The 21,771-nt window shown below is 39.4% G+C and overlaps 1 protein-coding gene across 1 annotated transcript; it reads right to left on the bottom strand.

Moving 5' to 3' along the window:
• Positions 1 to 764: 764 nt before the first annotated feature.
• Positions 765 to 19,991, bottom strand: SMC3 (structural maintenance of chromosomes 3). The gene is made up of 29 exons (XM_072340389.1): positions 19,810 to 19,991; positions 17,233 to 17,308; positions 16,529 to 16,567; positions 15,792 to 15,859; positions 15,327 to 15,398; positions 15,065 to 15,144; positions 14,495 to 14,573; positions 13,793 to 13,910; positions 13,476 to 13,651; positions 13,202 to 13,282; positions 12,710 to 12,874; positions 12,039 to 12,160; positions 11,419 to 11,632; positions 10,354 to 10,457; positions 10,032 to 10,131; positions 9,409 to 9,569; positions 8,665 to 8,806; positions 7,809 to 7,959; positions 6,824 to 6,976; positions 5,707 to 5,858; positions 5,340 to 5,498; positions 4,549 to 4,656; positions 4,085 to 4,193; positions 3,348 to 3,595; positions 3,052 to 3,264; positions 2,177 to 2,368; positions 1,837 to 2,014; positions 1,330 to 1,436; positions 765 to 1,240 (listed from the first exon to the last, which is right to left on the bottom strand). Exons 1-29 carry the CDS (start codon positions 19,822 to 19,824, stop codon positions 1,169 to 1,171), a joined length of 3,654 nt encoding a protein of 1,217 aa, XP_072196490.1. The 5' UTR covers positions 19,825 to 19,991; the 3' UTR covers positions 765 to 1,168.
• Positions 19,992 to 21,771: the final 1,780 nt, after the last annotated feature.

Genomic DNA, 21,771 nt, shown 5'->3' with positions numbered 1-21,771 from the left:
CTCAACCATCTGGCTTCTAAGATTTATTGCCAGTGGTAATTTCCTTCTGGATTATCACTCCCCAGGGAAGTTGCTCCATACCAACTTCACTTTTCTGCTCTGACCTTGCTTTGTACCATTAAGCGCATGCATTCCCTAGCTCAGGAAATTGCATTCAGTTCACACCTCCTTCTGCACTTCACGTGAAGCAGTGTCAACTGGTTCTCAGTGGGCAGCAGGGGTGCTAAGCAGCTGGTGGAAACCTACCAGAGATCACTTGATTCTCGTTTCATTGAAGTGCCCTACAGAGCAAATGCAGTACGTTAAGTTCATTGCTTCTCACTTAATGTAACCTTAAGCAGTATCCTGTAAGTTCACACAGTACACAGAAGTGTGCTGTACGTAATGTGAATTGTGTACACAATTGCAACATTTCTTTTTCTATTTTTACAATGTCTTTGCTATTTTAAATCAGAAGTATCTGCCCTTAATTTTTTTCCACAATGGCACAGCAGATCATACAACAATTCTTTGTCAGAATTCTAAGCAGTGGGGAAAGACTCATCGTTTGATTCATGACTGACAGCCCGGTACAGGCAATTCTGGTCATTCAGGATGATGGAACGTGGAAGAGTTGCTGTATTGGCCAGAGTGCCAAAGGGAAGGTACAAATCACTTGAAATAACAGCTCTGCCTCATACTTCTCAACAGCTCCGGTAGGAGTGACAGCATTTACTGTTTCAGGGGAATTCTCACACAGACAGCACACACCTGTACACAAGTGACAGCGATAAAACCAATCATTTTAATTGAAGCCATTAAAAAAAATTGTGAGGCAATATAAATGGTAAAAGTATACTTAGGAAGGAAGGAAGAGCTATCACTTTCTGAAAAGCTTTAAAACAGCAACAGACGCTTTACAAAAGATCCGACGGAAGAGAATAAACTTCTGTAAACTACAGGTATTGTATAAAGGTAACATTAACAATCATCTTATAAAATACAGCAACAGAGACCATACGGATAATCAAGCTTCTCTGAAACTAAGTCTTCTGGGGTCTTGGTTAAAATGTATGTTCAAAAACTATTTTAAACAAGGACTAAAAGCTTCCTATTTTTAATTTACAATTCCCTGGCATAAACATCACACTATACACATCTTCCGAACAAGCAGTAAATACAATTTTGTTTAACCATGCGTGGTGTCATCTTCTACAAAGTCTTTGGCCATTTCTGCTGTGATCACATCAATATGACTAACCTGGTGGAACAAAATGGAGCATAGTTATTACAGTTTCTACTGTAACAGAGCTTGATAAAGTCTTCAACAAACAGTAATTAAAAGGTTACCTTATTTCTGAATTTTACACCATAGAACTTGTCAGCTGATTCCAGCAATTCAGGCCTAAATGTTGTTGTAATGAATTGGGCGTGTTCAGCTAGTTCCATAATCATATCTAAGAAGAACATAAGAAACCTTTATTAATGTCATCTTTCTAACAAAGCAAGATATATCTTAATATGAGACAGGTAAAAGTTTAGTATTCCTTACTTAAAATGAGAGTCCAGTCAATTAAAAATAAAACAGAAATCAAGAAAGAACCGACATCATATTTATATATTATAATAAATTCCAGTCTCAAACTAGACTTTTTACACCATATTAAGCTGTAACTCCTTAGCTGCTGTATGTTCCAGCACCGAGTTTCTACCCAAAGCCCATCTCCAAGTGCAAAATGAGACACAAGTTAAATTCCAAAAGGTGCCGAGATATTTCAGATAGTGCCTCGTATCTGAAATGTTTGGTACTAAAGGTCAAGACAGTCACTTAAAGCACACCAAAGATGAGTAAAGCACCTGAAACAGCTTTTCTGTGCTGAGCATCCAAGGCTTGGTCAATTTCATCAAATAAGTAAAATGGAGCTGGATCACATTTCTGGATAGCAAATATCAGGGCTAGAGCTACCAGGGATTTCTGTCCACCTGAAAGTTGTTGCATTTCTCTCATTTCACCCTGCTTCCCCGTGAATGATACCTAAGGAAACAGCACAACAGGAAGACTTCAAAATACCGCTCCACAACATCACTTGCTATTGTAGCAAATAAACAGATTGGTTCAACATTGACTTTTTAAAAACATACTTTAATTTCACTTTAAAAGACTGTTCAGAGTCTGGAACATATTATTTCTACTTACCCTTATTCCAACTCCTGTGAACTGGTCTACAGATGGCACACTGCTCTGTGATCCAGATCCTCTTTCACTCTCAGTGCTGCCCTCACCTTCATCTTGGGACTGACTCCCTTCCACATCTCCTTTCTTCATCACTAATGTGGCCTTGCCACCAGGGACTAACTTCTGGAATACTTCACTGAAATTTTTTGACACCTTAAAGGAAATAATCATTATTACATAATGAAATCAAGTGCAAACAAGAGCAGTTTTTAAGCACTTCAAGTATTTGTTTTAAAAATGGGATATCCAAATTCAAATTTAAGCATTTGAGCATGATAGAAATGTGAATACAAAGCTTGGTCTAAAAACATGAGTTAAACCAACTGCTTTTCTAGTATGAGTTTTCACTTTTTTCTTCGAAGGGGCAAATTTAAAACAGAAAACAGCAAAAGCAAGTTCGATTTATATTTCAGTGAGCTTCAAATGAGAAGCAAGTTAAGAGGATGAGCTTCAGAAGATGACCTTTCACACTCTGCAGTTAAGACACTTTGCTAACATTAGAAAAGACTCAACTAAGATCTGGAAAATGGATTTAGAATAGATCATTACCAGACCTTCCACAGAAAAGAGTTTTACATGGTACCAAGAGTTACCAGAAAGGAAGCACTGAAAAGGTTTAAAGAACTGCTGGAAAGGTAACATAGTCAAGATCAGCATCCATTTAAAATGTCAGCTTGTTTCTTTTGTTAGTATTAATCACACAAAACTCAAGTTCAATGGTGCTGTGTCTATTATTACATAATAGCTCTACTTAGTTGTGTTTCTTCCCAATCAGCAGCTACATAAGGCTATTTATTTCTATTCCAGTTTTTTTACTGGAATATACATTTTGTTACCTGCTTGAAAGTCAGCTGAATAGCCTCATATTTTCTAAGCTCTAGCACATTCATCAGCTCCATGATGGATTTGTAGCCCCTGTCAAGCTCCTCTTGTCTTTTTATTAGTTTTTCTTTCTGCTCTGAGAAGTTCACAAACTGATCCAAAGCTTTTTTATTAACATGACTGTATTTCTTCAGTTCCGTATTGCACTGCTCCAATTTGCGGAATAACTGTGGGGAAAACAGACATACGTGAAACCAATATTTCAGATTTGTTTGTTCATAAATAACTTGAAAACAAGCACATTTATTACCTGCTTTAAACTTAAAGTCTGGTATTTTTCAAAAGCCTCCTGTGGAAGTGAGCCTAATTCTCGGATTTTCTTCATGCATTCCTCCTTCTTCTTGAGGAGCATGCCTTGCCTATTAGTCATTTTTTCAAGTTCTTTTGTGTCGTGGTTAATGGCATCCATATGTTCCTTTTCCATGTTCTTCCAGCGCTCCATGCTCTTTTGCAGTTCCTTAATTCCTGCTTCTGTTTTGTCAATAGAGTTATCCAGATCTGAAATATTGGGAGAAAAGCACAAAAGACAAAATGGTTATGCCTACAGGCCTGCACTAAGACAAAAAGCTGAAATTCTCTCTCTTCCTTCAGAGACATTACTTCGTTGAAGTCTAGAAAGAGAAGCAAAGGTAGTGGTTACCCACACAGATGCTATTTCCTATTTGACAGAAACTTAAGTTCCAGGCGGTTCAGGAGAATTTCAGTAACAGCTATACCAAATCATGCTGTGCATGAATGCTGCTTCAGAATATCATGCCTGATGCCAAAACTCTGACGGATGTCACAATGTACAATTGCAGACAATTTCACTTCTGTTCAATTTGTACAAAATCTTGCTTCTGTCTTTTGGACTGTGTTCCAAAACACCTGTTACGCACTATATAACTACTACAGCACAGTCAAAACGTATTGCTGCTTCTCATTTTGTGCTACGTGTGAATGTTCAAAACAGTGAAGATTTTTCTTTGCAAAAATAGTGTTACCAACCATCTGATCGTGCCAGCGTATCCTTCACTCGTTTGTTGATAGCCTCAAGTTCTGATGTTGTGGCAGTAAGAACTGTGCCACCTTCTGTTTCTCGTAGCTCATTCAGTTCCTATGGGACAGAGTAAATGCCATCAAGCTTCAAAGGGAAGGGAACGAAAGTGTAAGCCAGACAGCCTCCACTGTTCTACATATAACTATCTTCTAAAACCTTAACATATTTTCATCTTTTACCAGATCATCATCATGGTAGCCTTTTTTTATACAAAAACAGTGCATACAGAGCAAGATTTCTGTTGTTGAAGTTTAAGCATAGCATGCAATTCAGCTTGGATAAAGGGAAGCAAGAAACACCACAGATTACACAGAATGATGAATGAGTATTTATCGCATCAATAACATGTCACAGCTTTAGAAATGAACTGCAAAAACAGACTGCTTCAATTCATTTAAGAGAAAATTCTTACTTGTTCCACTTGGTCTAAGCGTTTTCTCAGATTCTCATTGAGATACGTTTCAACTCTTGTAATAATACCTTCTAGTTTAATTCTCTCATTCAAAAGCTGTCTATTTTCCTGAAAAATAACAATAATTAAGACAGGATATTTATTGCATCAACTAAAATCAAACTGCCCACTGAAAATAAAGCCCATTCTTGACAGAACTCTGTACAAAAATATTATGCATCTTTGGACTGTCACTGTTCTTGTAGCAGATAGAAACAACCTGCTAGCAGTGAATATTTCTGCAGCTATCTCACGTCAAGAGAATCATAAAAATCTGTGACTTTCCTGAGCTGGACCAGCACATGGATCCACAGTTCTTAAACCCAGAAGAGCTTGAAAGAGTACAGCAACACAGTGTTTTTCCAACAACACATGGCAAACATAGCAACAAACTTAGAATTGCCTCATTTAACACAAGCCTAAAGGTGTTGTTTCAGTTTCCCACATGCATCAGACAGTATCTATTTTGAAGTTAATTATTGCAAAGTTCAAAAGTAGGCGCAAGGAAACTGTGACAATTCCAGCACTACAGGAGCGTAATCCTCAGCAAAATATAGCTAGTAAAATTCACCCAGCATCTGAGAAAAACAGGCAGATAAACTCTGCAAATGAGAAAACTCCAAACATCCCAGGCCACTACTGCTAAAGCACTACTTGGTTACAATACGTTCATCATTACTGACTCTTCACATAAGATTACTGGTAAGAAAAGGTATCGCATACAGTTACAAGACATTTTAATTTTATCTTACTTGTTGCAGTTGTCTGATTTCATCATTAAGAGCATCCACACGCTTCTGATCTTCAAGACTAAGTTGAGACAACAGATCAGTCCCCAGCTCAGCTTTCAGCGATTCTCTAGTTGATTCCATAGCATGTAAACTTGCCTCCAAGCTCTGCAAGCTGCGTTGCTGTGAAATAAAGAATAGACAGAATAATTCCTTGGCACGATCTGCGGATTTATGAATATTACTTCTATATTTATGCAAGTATGAGCTGTCAGATCTCTAGTCATCTTTTCATATTTCAGTCAACCAGAAAGGAAAGCAAACTCATCAATAATGCCAATAAAATAGTAATATAAAACCAGTAATTTATTTCAATATCTCTTTACTGTACCTTAGGCATAAATGTCTTTTCAGACTGCTGCCTTTTCTCCTTCAGCATTTTCATTTCTGACAGAATACTGTCTCGAGAGGCTTTGAACTTTCTCTGCTGTGTCTCAATTTGCTGCATTTGGTTCATCAGCTGGTCAATCTCATTATTAATCCGTTCTGTGGGCTAAGGAAAACTCTTTAAAAGACACTTAATACCTACTAGCTTTTAAGTTTGTGCCATATTCTGCTGTCCTGATCGAGTCAAAATAATCATCTCTACAGGAGAAATCAAGATTCCTGACCCTTATCAATGCCAAGAGCAAAACGCGAGAGATTCATTTTGTTACTTTCACAACATGGGACTCAGAATAGATAACATCTGAACTTGTAAGGAAGACTCTTACAAAACACAGAAGAGCAGATGCCTTCATTAGAAAACATTAGACCGATACAAATAAACTCTTATTCGAGTCTGAGACAAAAGGGATAATTTTCCTGAACAACTGTGAAACAACACCTTGAGTCACGGTGCAGATCTTGCAGAGAATTTTAATTTCTGTTCAACTGCTAACACTACGTCTCTCCTACTCCAAATGCACAGTTTATCAAGACACCAACGTAGAAGCACTAAAAGCCAAACAATTCCCAAAAGCAGAGGTCACAACCGAACATGTCACCCCATACTGAAAACACTTTTGGAAAACTGAATCAACTATAGAACAGTAAGATAGCAGTAACAAATTTTACTTTCAAAGTGTCTTGGGATCCGTTCGTGTTATGTTCCAAAACTCACCATCAGATATATGTTACCAACACCTATTACAATTAGTGATCTACCACAGAAATCCTTGTGCGGCATTACCCTTCAGCTATCAGTTGAATGAGTGCCCAACAAACATCCTCTGCAGTTCCCTCCTCAAAAAGGAAAACCAGGCCTGAAGTTCATGACTTAATATGCCTATATATTGTCCCTACAGTAACTAACAGAACCAGACAGCACAAAGAACAGTCCAAACAAATGCCACAGCTAATACATAACATTTACAAGTATCAAGAATCCTATTTTTCACCCATTACTGAAACTGCTAAAAGAAATTTTTATCATCACACAATCTTTCCCAAAGGAAACAAAAGGATATTTTCAATGTTTCTGCGTAAGTTTTCATTGAGTTTTGCTTCAAGTTCACCAAGTTCTTCTTCTGCCTTCCTAACATCTTTTTGTAACTCAAGACGAGACTTTCTTGTGTCGTAATAACCACCAGTCAAAGCACCACGATGGCTGACTTGATCACCTAAGAGCACAACAGAATGAGACTATAAATTGCACATCATTTATTCTCTGTGATATTTGGAGCAGCTTCTATAGTACAGTTTGGTAGCATGACTACAACATTTCAACTAACCTAAAGAAGCGCTACATCAGTATAAGAAGTTGCTATTTACAATTAAGACTTAAAGTTCTGTAATTAGTGACATATTTGTTTTGGCATTCCATTTAAAGCACATTTCTTTCTGCAACACTAATACAGATTGCAAAATAAAAAATAAATAAATAGCATTGCTCTACAGGGCTCAGATTCTGCTGATTATTTCTCCCTCAGACATTCCTTAGGAGACTTTTCAGACTGCCTTTCTGAAAAAGAGATAAATAATAAGTCTGCATGGAATCTGCACTGCAGGAATAGGCTACTACCAAAAGATTGCTTTAGGGAGCATAATACGTAAATGTACCTACTACATGAAATAACTCACCTTGCACTAATCAGTAATTAAAGCCATGTATTTGCACCCTCAGTGCTGTTTTAAGTTGGTGGAATACATCATAAATACTTCAGGAGAACAAAGGCCTTTTGAATTTGAAAGAACATGAATACAAACAATCTATTTTGCAGTTCTCAGGATAGAGATATATCTATGAAATTTTACATCATAATATAATTAAATAGTCATGAAGAAATTCTGCCTTTTCAGTACTGCACCTAACCAAGTGTAGCTGTGTATGTCTCAGCTATATTATTTTGAATGGTCTTATTTTGATAACACTAACAGACTACACATAATGATTCTCAAGCTTCAAAGGATCCCACTTCGCCAATTAGTGATTAATCTAACTGTAATATTTACCTTCCAGAGTAATACAATCCATAGTGAAAGCTCTGGCCAGCTGAGTAGATACTTCCATGCTACGACAAATCAGAGTCTTTCCAAACACATGTTTGAAAGCTTTGTCAAATCTTGGATTGTATCTCAGTTTACTGATCATAGGAATAGCATCCTGAAGGGACAGTGGATATAATGAGATCAATGCAATGACACAAACAGAGCAAGAGTATTATAACTAATTCAAGCAAGCTCTAAAAAAAATAAAGAAACCACATCAAAAGTAAAAACATAATACACTGCCTTATAATGCTACATTCTTGAAAGTTAAGCATATCTCAAATTCACTGAAGATGAATGCATGCGTTCACAATCAGACTTCTAGAATGAAGACTTCTGGAGCTCCATATATCACAATTTAAACAATGTCAAACTCCAAACTCAAAGCACAGCACTGCAAATCATCATTACTTTGAAAATCCACATGGAGGTGATACTTTGATTACACAGTCAATATGAACGTACAGAAATCAAGAGCAAGATTTTGTTTTTTAGTTTTTAGAAGCTTGGCTATCTTTGATCTAAAGAATTCAAGTTTAGTAATCATGCAATTATTATCAGATTACTGAACTTCCTATTGCTATATTATCACCTACGCACTCTGCACGTAGAGTTTAACTTTGAAGAAGAAATAGGTTGTAGCAAAGTGCTGTCCAATAAAAGGGTTTCCCATCTTGAGAAGCAATAAATTAATTGCAGTATTTAATTGCAGACATTCAACAAAAGAAAGTGGCAGGCGATATTTAATAGGCACACAGTTCAAATAACAAAGGCTTGTATCGATGGAGAAAACAGATGAAGGTTCAGAATGAACACTCACATTAGTCTCAGGATAAGCAGTATCTCGAACATCCAGCTTGTTCAATGGGAGGAATGTAACTTCTCCAGGAAGGTTCATTTTGTTAAATTCCATTAAAATTTTTGTACTGACTTCATCAGAATCCACAATGTGATAGAATAACCTAATTAACAAGCCACCAAAAAAAAACAAGAAAAAAAAATAAAACAAATATTTAAATGGAAACATTTAGCATGCAGGTGACATTACCTGCCACTATAAAGCCAAGCTGCATTTGCTCTACTGTTTTTAAGCACTGCTGTCAGAGCGAGCAGATGGTACTCTTAATAGCATGACATAGCTTTTAAATAGCAGTTGGCTATTTAGAGATTATCCTCACACATGAAAAAAGCTCCTAGTGTTATTGAAACATCAGTATTACTTACTGTAGAATGCACCACACCAGATGATCCCTAGCCAAGCATCAGGAGCATCATTCTTGGGCCTCTTCTACCTGCCTTCCCTCTACCTGCCTTCCCACTCCCTCCCCCAGCTCCCTCCCGCCTTGAAACAAGATTAGGAGAAGTGAGAATAGACTTTTTAAATCTGCAGAATCCTTAGTTCCTTCTTGAAGTAAAAGTGTGATGAGGCCGTACAACAGCACTTGATGAAATAAGGACCAGAGCTCAAGATTCAGAGAAAAGATAATATTTCAGAAGGAATCAGCACAGACCCATTTGTAACACTGCAGCTGCACCAACTTAATGCTGAAGAATATGTAGTTACCTGTTCCCCGCAGTAACTTCAACACAAGTGTAGAAAGCTGGTTCACACTCGAAGTTGTTCATCACAATGCCATGATAGCCGTTTAGAACATGCTGGTTTATTCCTTTCCGACGGAAGTGCTCCAAAACCTTGTTTATACTGTCGATACCATTCAAAATGGCCTGTTGAAGCACAGATGATTACTGCACCACAATTACAAGATCTAGAAAAAGCTATCAGTTTTATCCTCAACTTCTAGAGAGCAGGAACCATCTTTCTTGACAAACTGCAGCTGACTAATGAACATACCTAATAAAATTTGAGTTTACCACATCTCAGGGTGTTGCTTTTTTTAGAAAAAATAAATATGAAAAGGAATTTGATAAGCTTTTTGTTTCTACCTCATCTTCTCACCTCTTCTCTAATACCTTAAGCTTACAAAACGAATTTCAAAATACTTCTAGAGCTAAAAATATTTGTAGAACAGCCTACATATATGACTGCCCTATTTTAAGTACAGGCAGTAAGACTGCAACCAGAGGAAATAACATTAAAAGATACCTTCAAAAGAGTACTTTTCCTTTAGGAATGGGAAAGCAAAAAAAGCTTATACAAGAAGTTACAACAAATACAAGGCCTCCTACCTTTCCTGTTGCTGCTCTGAGAAGCTGCTGTTTCTTTTCCAGGTCCTCCCGCTTAGCGGCAAGAGCTTGTTGCTCTGCGTTCTCCTCTCTCCACAGATAACTGCACAATAACCATAGTTCAAGTATTTTAAGGGTGAATGAAGTCTGAAGTTGTTTTGTTGTTTTTTTTTAATCTAACAGCTGCTAATTGAAAAGATGGGCTAAGTACAGAAGCTCATACATGGCTATATTTAAAAACATACCTACATGCCATGTTAACAACTACACAGTTGGGGTCCTTCACATTAAGTGAGGTTCAGACATATTTCAATTAATTACTAACTTTCTTTCGCTCTGCAGTTCATCCTTTTTATTTTTCACTTCATAGTACTTTCTGTCCAGTTCTTCAACACGAGCCTTCACTTCATTAAGATCTTGGTCCAGTTTCTAACATAAAGAAAAGATGACTGTGAAACTGCAGCATTCTTTAGTTACAATTTTTATGCTCCTCCTCACCCTCCACCCATCTGCCCAAGGACCAAAATTAACATCAATTCTATAAAATGCTTCTTATTAAACCATACAATATCATTACAGACAGCCTATGGTAAATGCCATTTCTTTCATAAATCAACTGATAGTCATTATTTAGCTAATGCATACATCATTCATATAGCATATTTCACCAGAACACTGTGTTGTACAACTATGTTCCTGTATTTTTCCCAGACTGACCTGAATTTCAGTTAATCAGACAAACACTGCAGGTGCCCATCAATCAGCACATGCAGTATAGCAGCACTGGCACTGGATGCTCTCCTACCCAAGGAGCTCCAGCAGAAGTGATATTTCTGGATCTCCCTGCTTTATTTGAAATTAGAGCTGCTTCTGAACACATGGATATTATAATCTACAAATTATGCAGATAGTACTGAAAGAATAATCTGCTTCCACTGAAAAGAGTCTCAACTCCTAACTACAAAACTGCAATTGTGGTGCAAAGGTGAAGTGTTGGCAGCAGAGCTTAGAAGAAACTCTTCTGTCCTTTTCCCCTAAAGAGTGGTGAAACAGCCAACGATCACCTCTGTATGGAGCAGCCACGTCTAAAACAGACAAAAGCAAGGAAGCTCTGTGTCTCTTCCTGAGAACTCAGGCCAAACACTTTGGGTAAAGAATCAGAAAGTAAACATGCATGGCAAAGTTCAAAGTAGTGCCAAAGGGAGGTTCAGAGTCATCTGTGGGTATTTAAAGAAAAAACACTATATACACTTTTGTTTGTAAAAGAACCCACCCAAAAAGGAAGTCCTATCTTCCTTTGGGGCACTAAGTTTTATTAGTTTGTCCAAAATTAGATGGAATGTTTATTACTTCTCACTATTTTGAGAGGAGAGTTAAAATGAAAACTTACACTGTACTGTTCCAAATTTTTCTCCTTATTTGCCTCTGTATCCTCCAAATCCTTGTGTATGGCTGCAATCTGCCGCTTCTTGTCATTGATTGCTTGATCTAGAGACTTCAGTTCTTTCTTTATCCACTTATCTCTTTCTTCTTTGGATGTGAACTGGCTTCCCCGACCTTGTTTTGCATAAAGATCGGTTCTTTCCTGAGTAGCCTGTGCAAGTCTATGTTGAGAAAGGGAAGATGTGCTGTATTATAAAGAACTCATGAATTTATGAAGAAAAAGCACTGATAACTACCATAAGAATTTTTCAAAACAGTCAAATCAGGCTCTGGCTAAAGCAGTTATAAAAAGAAAAGAATCATGGCATGAACAAAACAATCGTGCAGAATTCATAAAACAGCAAGTTTATAAAACTCCACAAAATGGTTAATTTAAAGTTCACTGAATACTGATTTCCCCACCAGTTCAATACCCAGAACGACATGAGGCTTATTTAAATAAAGAACATACATAGCCACTCCATCCTCAAACATTAAATAAAACCCTAAATACACTGCACATCTGTTCTGATAGGATCATGGTTCTTTCCATAACGCTTAGTTCCCCTAGTGCAGAACACTACAGACCTAGCAATTCCTCTCTCTTCTTTCTCTTTCACACTGTTGAACTTCGGCTCCGTTTCTGCTAATTCTTTCTGTTTCTCCTCAATTTTCTCAAGAAGCTTTTGCCTCTCCTTTAACAGCCTTTTCTGAAAGTGAAACAAAGCAATAATTAAAATGAGGTAGGAACAGAAACTCTATTAATATCTTTAGATAAATACACATTAGTAAAGAATAATTTAAGAGCACAAGACAGATTTGCTAATCTGATACTACATTCTTTCAGCACCCAACAGTTCCAGTCAGAACAGTAAAGATGAATGAAATTAAGCACTCTTAAGAAGCTAAACTATGCAACTATGGAAGGTCCTCATGGGCTGAACAACAAAGTCCAAGTTAATTCAATAAAGAAAAATCAACCTCTTCAACACCTGCAGCAATTGAGTATGAGAGAATTGACGCTGCTTGGTTCTGTAACTTTCAGGATGGTAAATAAAGGATCAGACCATAGGACGTGGCTTACATCCCCTAGAAGCCAAAAACCCAAGATATCTGTCCTGCATCGCTTACAAAACAATGAAAGGCTATAGTTTAAAGACAAAGATAAATCCACCTAGAATGTAGGCCAAAAAAGCCTTCAGTGTAGAAGCAGAGTTCCATGAGTCAATTACATTTTAGATTATGTCACTGTTACATACCCTTTGCTCACTGTTGCCAGCTAATTCATCCTGCAGATCTTTAGCCTTCAGTTCTAGCTTAGTCCTCTGCTTAATTTGCTCTTGTCTTTCAGCACTAAGTTGTTCTTTCTCTTCTTTCATTGCAGAAATCTTTGTCTTCAGTTCACGAACTTGCCGCTCTATTTCCTATGAAAATTTAAGCATAGTATTTTAAACACCATATGCACGTGACACTATCAAACTCACAACAAGCATTACATGGATCAATGTAGTATGCTAAGAATTAATTTCTCCAATTCGCAAACAAGATGAAGGCATAGTTTAGAATGTAACATGTTTTTGCAGTTATTAGTTAAAGCTCAAAATGTAAGAGCTCTTCTAATTTCAAGTCAATGAACTTTGGATTCTGTGTCTAAATTTAAGATTAACATTGAACATTTACAATTAGAAAAAAATAAAGCAATATAAAGTAAAGGAAAAACTTTTAAAAGCCCCTCCTTTAAATATTTTTACCTCCATTTTATCTCTAGCATCCTGCTGCGCATCTCTCAGCTGCCTGGACTTCTCTCCACTTGTCTCTCGCTTGGCAGAAAGCTGCAGGAGAACATAGCAAGTAGCTTAGCAAGCAACATTCTGCTTTAGTAAACTTCTAGTTTCAGAAATTCAAGAATAACACATCGAACTGATGAAAGACAACTGCAGGATTTTAACACTGAATGCAAGCAAACATCAATAAAAAGCCAAAGAATGTCTTGTGATATATTTTGAAGTAGACAAAGCATTTTACCTCATCAAGCTTAGCTCGTGTTTCATTAAGCTCCTGATTATAAATTGTGTATTCTAATGCTCTCCTCATTTTATCCCATTTCTGGTATTGAGCCAGCTCTTCTTTCTCCTCTTCAAGTGTGTGAAGTCGCTCTTCAATGTATTTCAGCAACTCATTGATCTTTTCTCTCTTACCCTCTTTAAAAAACAAGACAAAAAGTCAGTTAAACACTGTAACACATTCCCACACTTTAAAACTACTGTGTCTCTGACAGTCATTAATTATTTGTCAAGTTACAAATATGAAAAAGCGAACTGTAGTTCAGAATGTATTCTTACCTGTTTCTTTCATTAGTGAAATACTCTCTTCTTTACGTTCATCATACACTCTGGTACCAGCCACTTCTCTTAGTAACTTCAGCCTTTGGGAGTCTGGAGCTGTGGCCATCTGGTTGATCTAACAATTGAAGAACTATGTTTAATATCCTTCTCAGATATGGCTTAGTACAACAGATCAAACATTGGACTTATTTATTTTTAATTCTGCCCACTTGTCTCAGGTGTTGGAAAGATATCAGGAATCTACCATGTTGCTTTCCATTTAAGACCGTTAATTTAGGATAGTATAGTTAATATTCTGTTTGTAATTATTTTGTTGATCCTCAAATGCTATCAGTTTTTGTTGAAACACCAAGTTTCAGTATTACACAAACTTCAGAGATTTTTACCACATCAAAAATACATTTAGAAAAGCTTAAGTGTGGCTTTTAAATCCTGATGCTGTCTCAGTCAGTTTAAATGCCTCCAAGAAAATCAAACCATTACACTAAAAATATTAAAACAATTCACATCATGGAATACTCAGTAGACACACAAAATCAAGGTAAAACTCATTTCTTTTTTCTTTCCTCTTCTTCCCCCCAAGCTAAGAAAAGATTTAAGTGTTGGCATACTGCTGCAATAACTCAACTTTGCCATTCAGAATACATATGATTTTTGACAGTTATTTCTTTCACTATGTGAAAAAAAAAAAGATCTTACCTTCCCTTGTTTGACAATGTAATACGGATTACTGCGAGAAAATCCAGCACTTTCAAGAAGATTCATTACATCATTTTTCCTGAAATATTATTGTGAATCTATTAAAAACACTTAAAGCAAAAGTGACAGTATAGTATCATAACAACATATCACATACTGTGATCACTGTACACAATGCATGTTGTCTTCAACAAAACCCTTTAACTGACAAGAGCTAATTCTAAAATGAAAGGGGGTGGGGGAGAACTGGCTGGAAGAGGGAAGGCAGCACCCAAAAATATTATAGCCTTGGGGAAGAAAAAAGATGAAGATAGAAGTACCTCACTGCAAAGAGGAGGCAAATAAGGCAGTTAAATGTACTTTAATGAACAGATTAAACTATGAATTCAAAGAAGTCTGCTGCCTATTGCACAAGGACTGATGCAAATGCTGTCAAATTACCATTACTTAGTATTATCCAACTAAGTTAGTATTATTTATTTCAGGCTAGAGATGCAAGTGTTTGACATGACTACAGAATTTTGGAGAAATACTACTCAGCTTATTTAGCTCAAGGAAAGAAGTACCTACGTCACCATTTTCTTGTCTAAGAAATATTGGTCCTTCTTGGCTCCAATGACTCTGCGAAGTGAGACTTCCTCTTTATCAATCTCAAGAAAAGAAAGTCCAGTAAATGTAAGTGCTTGCAACAGGTATAACTAGTCCAGAATGTTTACAGTACTTCTTTTTTTTACCAGAGCTAATTCAAAAGCAACTCCCACACCAACTGTTTTTATAATACTGAGATATGTGAGTCTGAAACAATAACCCACAACCAAAGCATTTAACTTACTGGTAACCTGTTGTCCGAGTTGTCAAAAATAATTTCCACAAATGCTGAAATAACACGAGGGCCTGTACCTTCCTAAGAAACAAGATTAGTTCTGTCAGAACCTTCTAAAGAGGGAATCCAGTCCACCCATCACCCCTTTCCAAAGACAATCACATTTCCCATCTCCTTTCATGCATTTCAGAGTCAGGAGTATCTATGTAAGGTCCACTACGTACTTTTTCATTTCTGAAAATCTTGGACAGACGTTCACATGCATGCATTAACCACCTACATAAGAATAATGTACTATTTTGTAATAATTTCCTTTTTACTGAAGGGAAGCAACAAATGTAATGAAAATGTTTAAAAATGCTTCCAAAGCAACTAGTCTAAAATACCTACAAGTCCAGCACTTCACTGTTTCTGTAGTAAGACTGAAATGCATTAGCTCATTCTTTTGTCTTCTTGTTATACACCTTCACTTACATGCAACAAAGCCAATCTCTGTTCAGGGCGAAGATGACTAAACTCATCACTGAGGACAAACTGAATTGCTGTAATAAAATTAAAAAATAAAAGATTTATTCTTTCCTTTAGGTAGGTATGCAGCAATTTCTAACTTAAACATATTATTACACAGTACAAGCATGTATCTCAGTGTTCTCTTCCTCACCCACAAAAAAAACTTAATTTGTTGGATCTTTATCACTCAGCCTGCATGCTGTAATTTCAGTTTCTCGTTGTCAAGAACTTATTTGTTCATTGCATGAGCATCAACAGGGCTCAACAAGGAAGGATTCACAAGCCAGGCTAAAAACAACAGCAAAATACTCGACACTCAGCAATTCATACAGCCACTGTCTAGTATTTCTACCTTGCCTTTTCGGTGCTCCACCACTTACACATCCACAAAACCCCCACCATAATCATGTGTTAAAAGCTACACCATAAATTTAGCCACTAAGAATGTCTGAAGTAACTGCAAATATTACTATCAGTTTCCAACATGGGTATTATTTGGAATCAGTTTCCTCCTGTAGACCCCTTTTTGGCACTGCAAATATTAGAAGGCTCTTAAGAGAAACTGACTTTCATCTTTGTGAAGTCACAACCACACATTGTTAAGGAAGAACATCTGGACGATCAACTTCAACACAAAACAAACAAAAGAAGCCACTACTATTGCCTTTATCTCAATATTATATAAAGAAATCAATCCTTACCATAAAAGAAGTTGCTTTTTCCTGATCCATTTCTTCCCACTGAAAATTAAAACACAAAGTATATAGCCACATATTGAAATCAATGAACTTCAACAACCCACATGCTAATTCAAAAATGTTTTGTTTTAAAAAGACCGGAAAAATACAATTTCTATTAAAAAATAAAGGTTTAAGAATATTCTGATGTTTTAGTAAAGGCTCAGTGTCTCATTTTTAAGACATTTACTTATACATATACAGCATTTACCATATAACTTCAAAACAGCTTTCCTTCTAGCAGTGAAATATCCTAGGTTTTTCATGTTCTCTGCATCAATCATTGCTACCATATTGCCTCCGAAGCCCTTCAGCTTCACTCATCCCCTCACATATTTGAGATTACCAGGAGTTACTTCAAAAAGCCCAGTCTCTTAAATGAGGACTGCCTAGTGCGGACATCTATACATACAAAGGTGCTCACAGTTCACTTCTCAGTCAGTTCCTACAGAATCACAGAGGTCACAGTAAAAATGAATGCTAGAATGCTTTGCTATAAACATGCTGGAATATATGCCTTGTGAAATTAACAGACAACTGTAAAGAAGCTTCCAGTGCAGAAAATACAAAGTAATCAAACGTAGGAAGAATATAAACTGTTAAGGACTCATTTGACCATGATCTGATGCAACATTAATTAGTGTTAAAAAACAGATATTGGAACTCACCAATAACATTGTGTTTTGAGCTGAATGGATCCACAATGGTTTGGTCTCGGTAGCTTCGAAAGCCCTGAATGATTACCTATGGAGTAAAGTGACAGAATTACCTCTCCTCCTAAGCACTTTTTAAACTTCAAGATATTACAGAACATTCACATCACTTATGATACACTTGATATCTTTTCCCTAATCCTATCAACTCTCAAGCACAAGACCAGTACCTTGTATTACTAGACTTGGCCCTCCACCTAAGCATCATTTTATTAACAGAGATTTTTTCTCTCTGCTCAAAAAAGATACTGGCACATATCTAGGTCAAAGCATAGTGAACAAGAGATCTTATGTACCCTTTTTATAACCATCTACACTAATAGAAGCATATGCATCAAATATTATACACAGGAAAGATACCATCCCATGTTAACAAGCACTTATAAAGTTATTAAAAACCTGTCCCATTAGGATAACATTATCCACATTCAGCATAACAATTTTATTTGCAATTTCTTCAAGTAGAGCAATGCAAAGATGATACCAGATTTTACCTATTTTAGGAGCAAGACAGACTTGTTTTTTCCTTAGGCTTCACAGTAAAACAAAGTAAAAGGCAGAAATATTGGTTCTGTTGAATTTGCTTCCTAAACAAACACATACATCCTACACAATGAATCTGGCTAAAGAGCTACACAGCAAACACTAGTCTAGAAGTACAACTATCCAGTTTTAGTCCAGAATGACTGTATCTGAACACTTTAGTTCCACATAGCAGAAAAACTGATCCAGCTTCCAGCACAGCTCAGCATTAATCAGCTCTTTTCAATCATCAAAGCTGGGCTGAAAGACTCTGCATCAGCTTTCCTCTGCTCAATCTGACATCTGAATAACAGCCACCTGAAAAGCTGCAAATCTTTTAGGAAGACCACTTAGAAATGGACTAGAATTGACATTCAGTCTCTGTGTCCTTCCTCAGCTTTTCGCCACCAGAAGATCTTGTTAAAACCTCATTGATGTTTCACAATTAAAACTAACATAAAGGAAGAATTACCAGCTAGGAAGAAAACTATGAGATTTTTTTAACAGTATAACCTCTGAAGTTTGAAAGCAAAATGAAACTCCGTACAAGCACTGTATTCAGGTCTAGATCTAAGGTAACCATACTGGAAGTAATGAAGGATTTCAGCATTTAATGGATCAAAGAACACAAGTTTTGGGCCGTGTACTGGCTGATGACTGCTCAAACACTGTGGCTGTTCACAGAGGATCTGACGCCTGACCCTGTAAGTACTGGTTGGTCCAATCTACCAAATGGGAGATCCTCACAGCAACAGTAAGCTCTGCCTCAGTACCAATGGCTTTCCAAACGAAAAACAGCAGCCACATTCATTCATTCCACTTTATAAAAGGAAAATTTTAAGAAGCTTGTGAAGATGCTGCTTCCCAGTTCAGCAGATTTCAAGAATAAAAATTACTACAGAGCAACAACTTTTTTCCACCCACGTTTCCAGGGCAACACTTCTAAAGTAGAACATTAGCAGACTCCCAATACCATTTTCCCCCACTTCATGCAAGTTTTTCTAGATGGCATCTCACTTCAAGTCAAACAACATCCCGAGCTGGAAGGGACCCACAAGGACCATCATGCCCAAATGTGGCTGGACCACTCTCCTTTAAAGCTCCTAGAACAACAGTGCTTATGGTCCACCTAACTTTGACTTCATCTGGACTTACTAAGACTATATGCATCTTTACTACCATTTACTTTTGTGCAGTACAAGTCTGTAGATCTTTTTTCTTATTTGAAGTACTGCAACATGCATCATATATTAAACATGCATCTGAATCAGTGACACAGGTGGACTAAAACAACACTCCCATGTTGACAAACAACTGATGAAAACCTGATCTCCATGCAGAATGTGTGCTTCCAAACATAGTCTGAAGCATTATACACACTGGGTGTAAAAAGGCCTAATTAATTTTGAGTGCAGAGAGAAGTAAGAATCCTAGCAGGCTTCGGATGAATGTACAGAGATAGCAGTAAGGAAGAGGACAAAAACTTCGACGATGATGTGCAGCATATATAACTAGTGCAGGAATACACTAACAGCAACAACAGCAATGCGAGTCACAGCCTTAAAAACTATTAGGAGAAGGTCCATACGAGGACTTCATTTATCTCAACGTCAGCTGCTGAGTGCTTGGCAGGGCACAGGTGGAATGGTCAGTAGTCGGCGGCCCAGGCTCCACCTCAGCACAAATACCACCGTCGCCAGGTCGGCCGTCCCCTGCAGGGCCGGGACACCGTGGTTGCCTCGTCCGAAGGTCCCCAGGGCCCGCAGCGCAGCCGTCGCACCGCCGCCAGGCACCTCAATGAATGGAAACGGCCGACGGAGGTCGGGACCGCCGCCTAAGGGCCCCGCGCCCGGGCCGGGACCGCGAGCACCCGAGCAGAGGCCCCAAGGCCCGCCACGCGCCTCCCCTCCGGGCCGGGCCCGTCCCTGCCCCTGCCCTACCCCCGGCGCGGGGCAGGCCGCAGCAGGCCCAGGCCGCGCGAGGCTGTCGGACGGAGCCCCTCCGCTGTACCTGCTTGATGTACATGGCTGCCGAGGATGGGGGAGGCAGCCGCCGCGCTGCCTCCTGCTGCCGCCGCGCAGCCCACCCGCACCGCCTCCTCCCGGTACAACGGCTCCGCGCGACTCCGGGCCTCCGTTGCCGCCTCCTCCCGCCCCCTCCGGCCGCCACACAGAGCTCGGCGCAGAGCCCCGCTCACCCCTCACGAAACAAAATGGCGGCGGAGCCACCCCTGCCCGTCCCGGCGCGAACCACTCGGCATAGTGCGGAGGGGGAGAGAGGAGAAGAGATCGCACCCCTCGCTGGCTGGAGAAGGCACCAGGCAGGAGACACCAAACTATCGCCTCTTTGATCTGATGTCGATATCTCTTTAGCTTTTCAAAGGGCTCTAAGGCGAAGTAGCCGTCCGAAACCGCCAATTCTCACCTCACGAATCCCCCCATAGAGCTCGGAAACGTGGTTTCTCCCGCTGGGGGGCGGGTTGGGCGCCAAAGGCAAGTGTGAGGCGAGCGGGGCCGCGCAGCCGAGCGGGAGGAGTGCGGCCGGCCGCCTGCAGGGGGCGCCGCGACGGTCGGGGCCGCCTCAGTGGAGCCTCGGGGCGCTTTGCTCGCTTGCTGCTTTATTCCGCCCCGTTTTGCCCTGTACGTCCTCAGTCGGCGTGGGCAGCGTGGGGTCTGAGCGACAGCGCGGCCGTACTGCCCGGGAAGGAGCTGAAATAAAGCGAAGGCTGAGGAGCACCGATTGCCCAAAGCCTACAGTCTCTAAGCGGCGTGTCCGTTTGGCAGCTCTCAGTGAAGCGATGCCTATTACGGAAGGCGCTGTTAACGTGCCTAAACTGCAGAACGTAGCACTTGGTCCCAAGCCCCACCATCTCCAGGAGGCAGCTCTTACAGCATCGTAGCGCAGCGCTGAGCGCCGCCTCCTGGCAAATAGCTGGCTTGGCGCTTTGCAACTCAACCAGTCATGGAAACAGATGTACCAACTTCCCCATAAGCTCCAAGCAGGGCAGAGCCACTCGCACAGAAGCTTTCTGCTCTCCCCTCCTTCCCACACTCACGCGTATCCCTGTCAGATGTCACACAACCCCAGAGCGAGCCCGCTCACAGCAGGGTTTGGTAATCACACCTGTTCTGAGTGCTGCCAAATGACTCCGGACAACACACTCTGCTCCCCCAACAGTGGCCCCTGTCAGCAATTCTCTCCAGCATAACCGCCTGCATACAGCACGTTGTGCTGCTGGCCAGAAAGCCATCTGCTTTTCACAGCTGCATTCAGAGATCCGAGCCGTGGCTTTAGCTCTCTGCAGTGCACTGATTTCTTGCTACTCACCCAGGGCTGCCATCATTTCCTGCCCACTCTTGTTGGTCTTAACTAAGTACAACATTACAGACTAAGGAATAAAACAAATAGATGGCCTCCTAACCACAAAATACATTACATACATCACGGTTACAAGAGTCTGCGTTTTGGGCATCCTTTGCCCAAATGCATATTGCAAACATGTGAAAAAAAGCCATATGCATTTCTCAGACTGAGATCAATATCACTATACCCGATAGAAGGCAGAGACATGCGGGTGAGCCTGCAAGAAGGGCTTAGAGAGAAATTCAGGTCCACTCAAGCAGCAAAAGGCTTCTTGCATGAGCAGAGCCACAACAGCAAAGATCTGCTTTGTAGCAGCAGAGCAGTAACATTCTCCGCAGGAGAAATGAGCTTTGATGAGGAAAAAACAGCTCTCTGCTACAATTCTTTTATGTGTACCATAGGGATCCTCTTGGTCAGTGTGGTCAGTTCAGGTCTCCCTCACTGTGTTATGATTTAACAGATAGTAACTGTACCAGCAGAGGTGCACAGAGCCAACTACAGCACTTGCCCTCCCAAGCCAGGGGCAGAGCCCATGTCCAGCCCACAGCACCTGACCCCTGAGCTGTCTGTTAGCCCTTGTAATTGCTCTGGGCAACACAAACATTGCCA

The sequence above is a fragment of the Excalfactoria chinensis genome, chromosome 6 (assembly GCF_039878825.1).
Source record: "Excalfactoria chinensis isolate bCotChi1 chromosome 6, bCotChi1.hap2, whole genome shotgun sequence".
Taxonomy (NCBI): Eukaryota; Metazoa; Chordata; class Aves; order Galliformes; family Phasianidae; genus Excalfactoria; species Excalfactoria chinensis.
This window is presented reverse-complemented; position numbering and strand designations above follow the sequence as displayed.

What these genes read in the sequence shown, in the direction of transcription:
- SMC3 (XM_072340389.1), bottom strand. An exon ending in AAAAGACATTTATGCCTAAG is followed by an intron (nt 5,499 to 5,706) that starts GTACAGTAAAGA and finishes TTTATTTCACAG; the next exon opens with CAACGCAGCTTGCAGAGCTT. An exon ending in AAATCAGACAACTGCAACAA is followed by an intron (nt 4,657 to 5,339) that starts GTAAGATAAAAT and finishes GTTATTTTTCAG; the next exon opens with GAAAATAGACAGCTTTTGAA.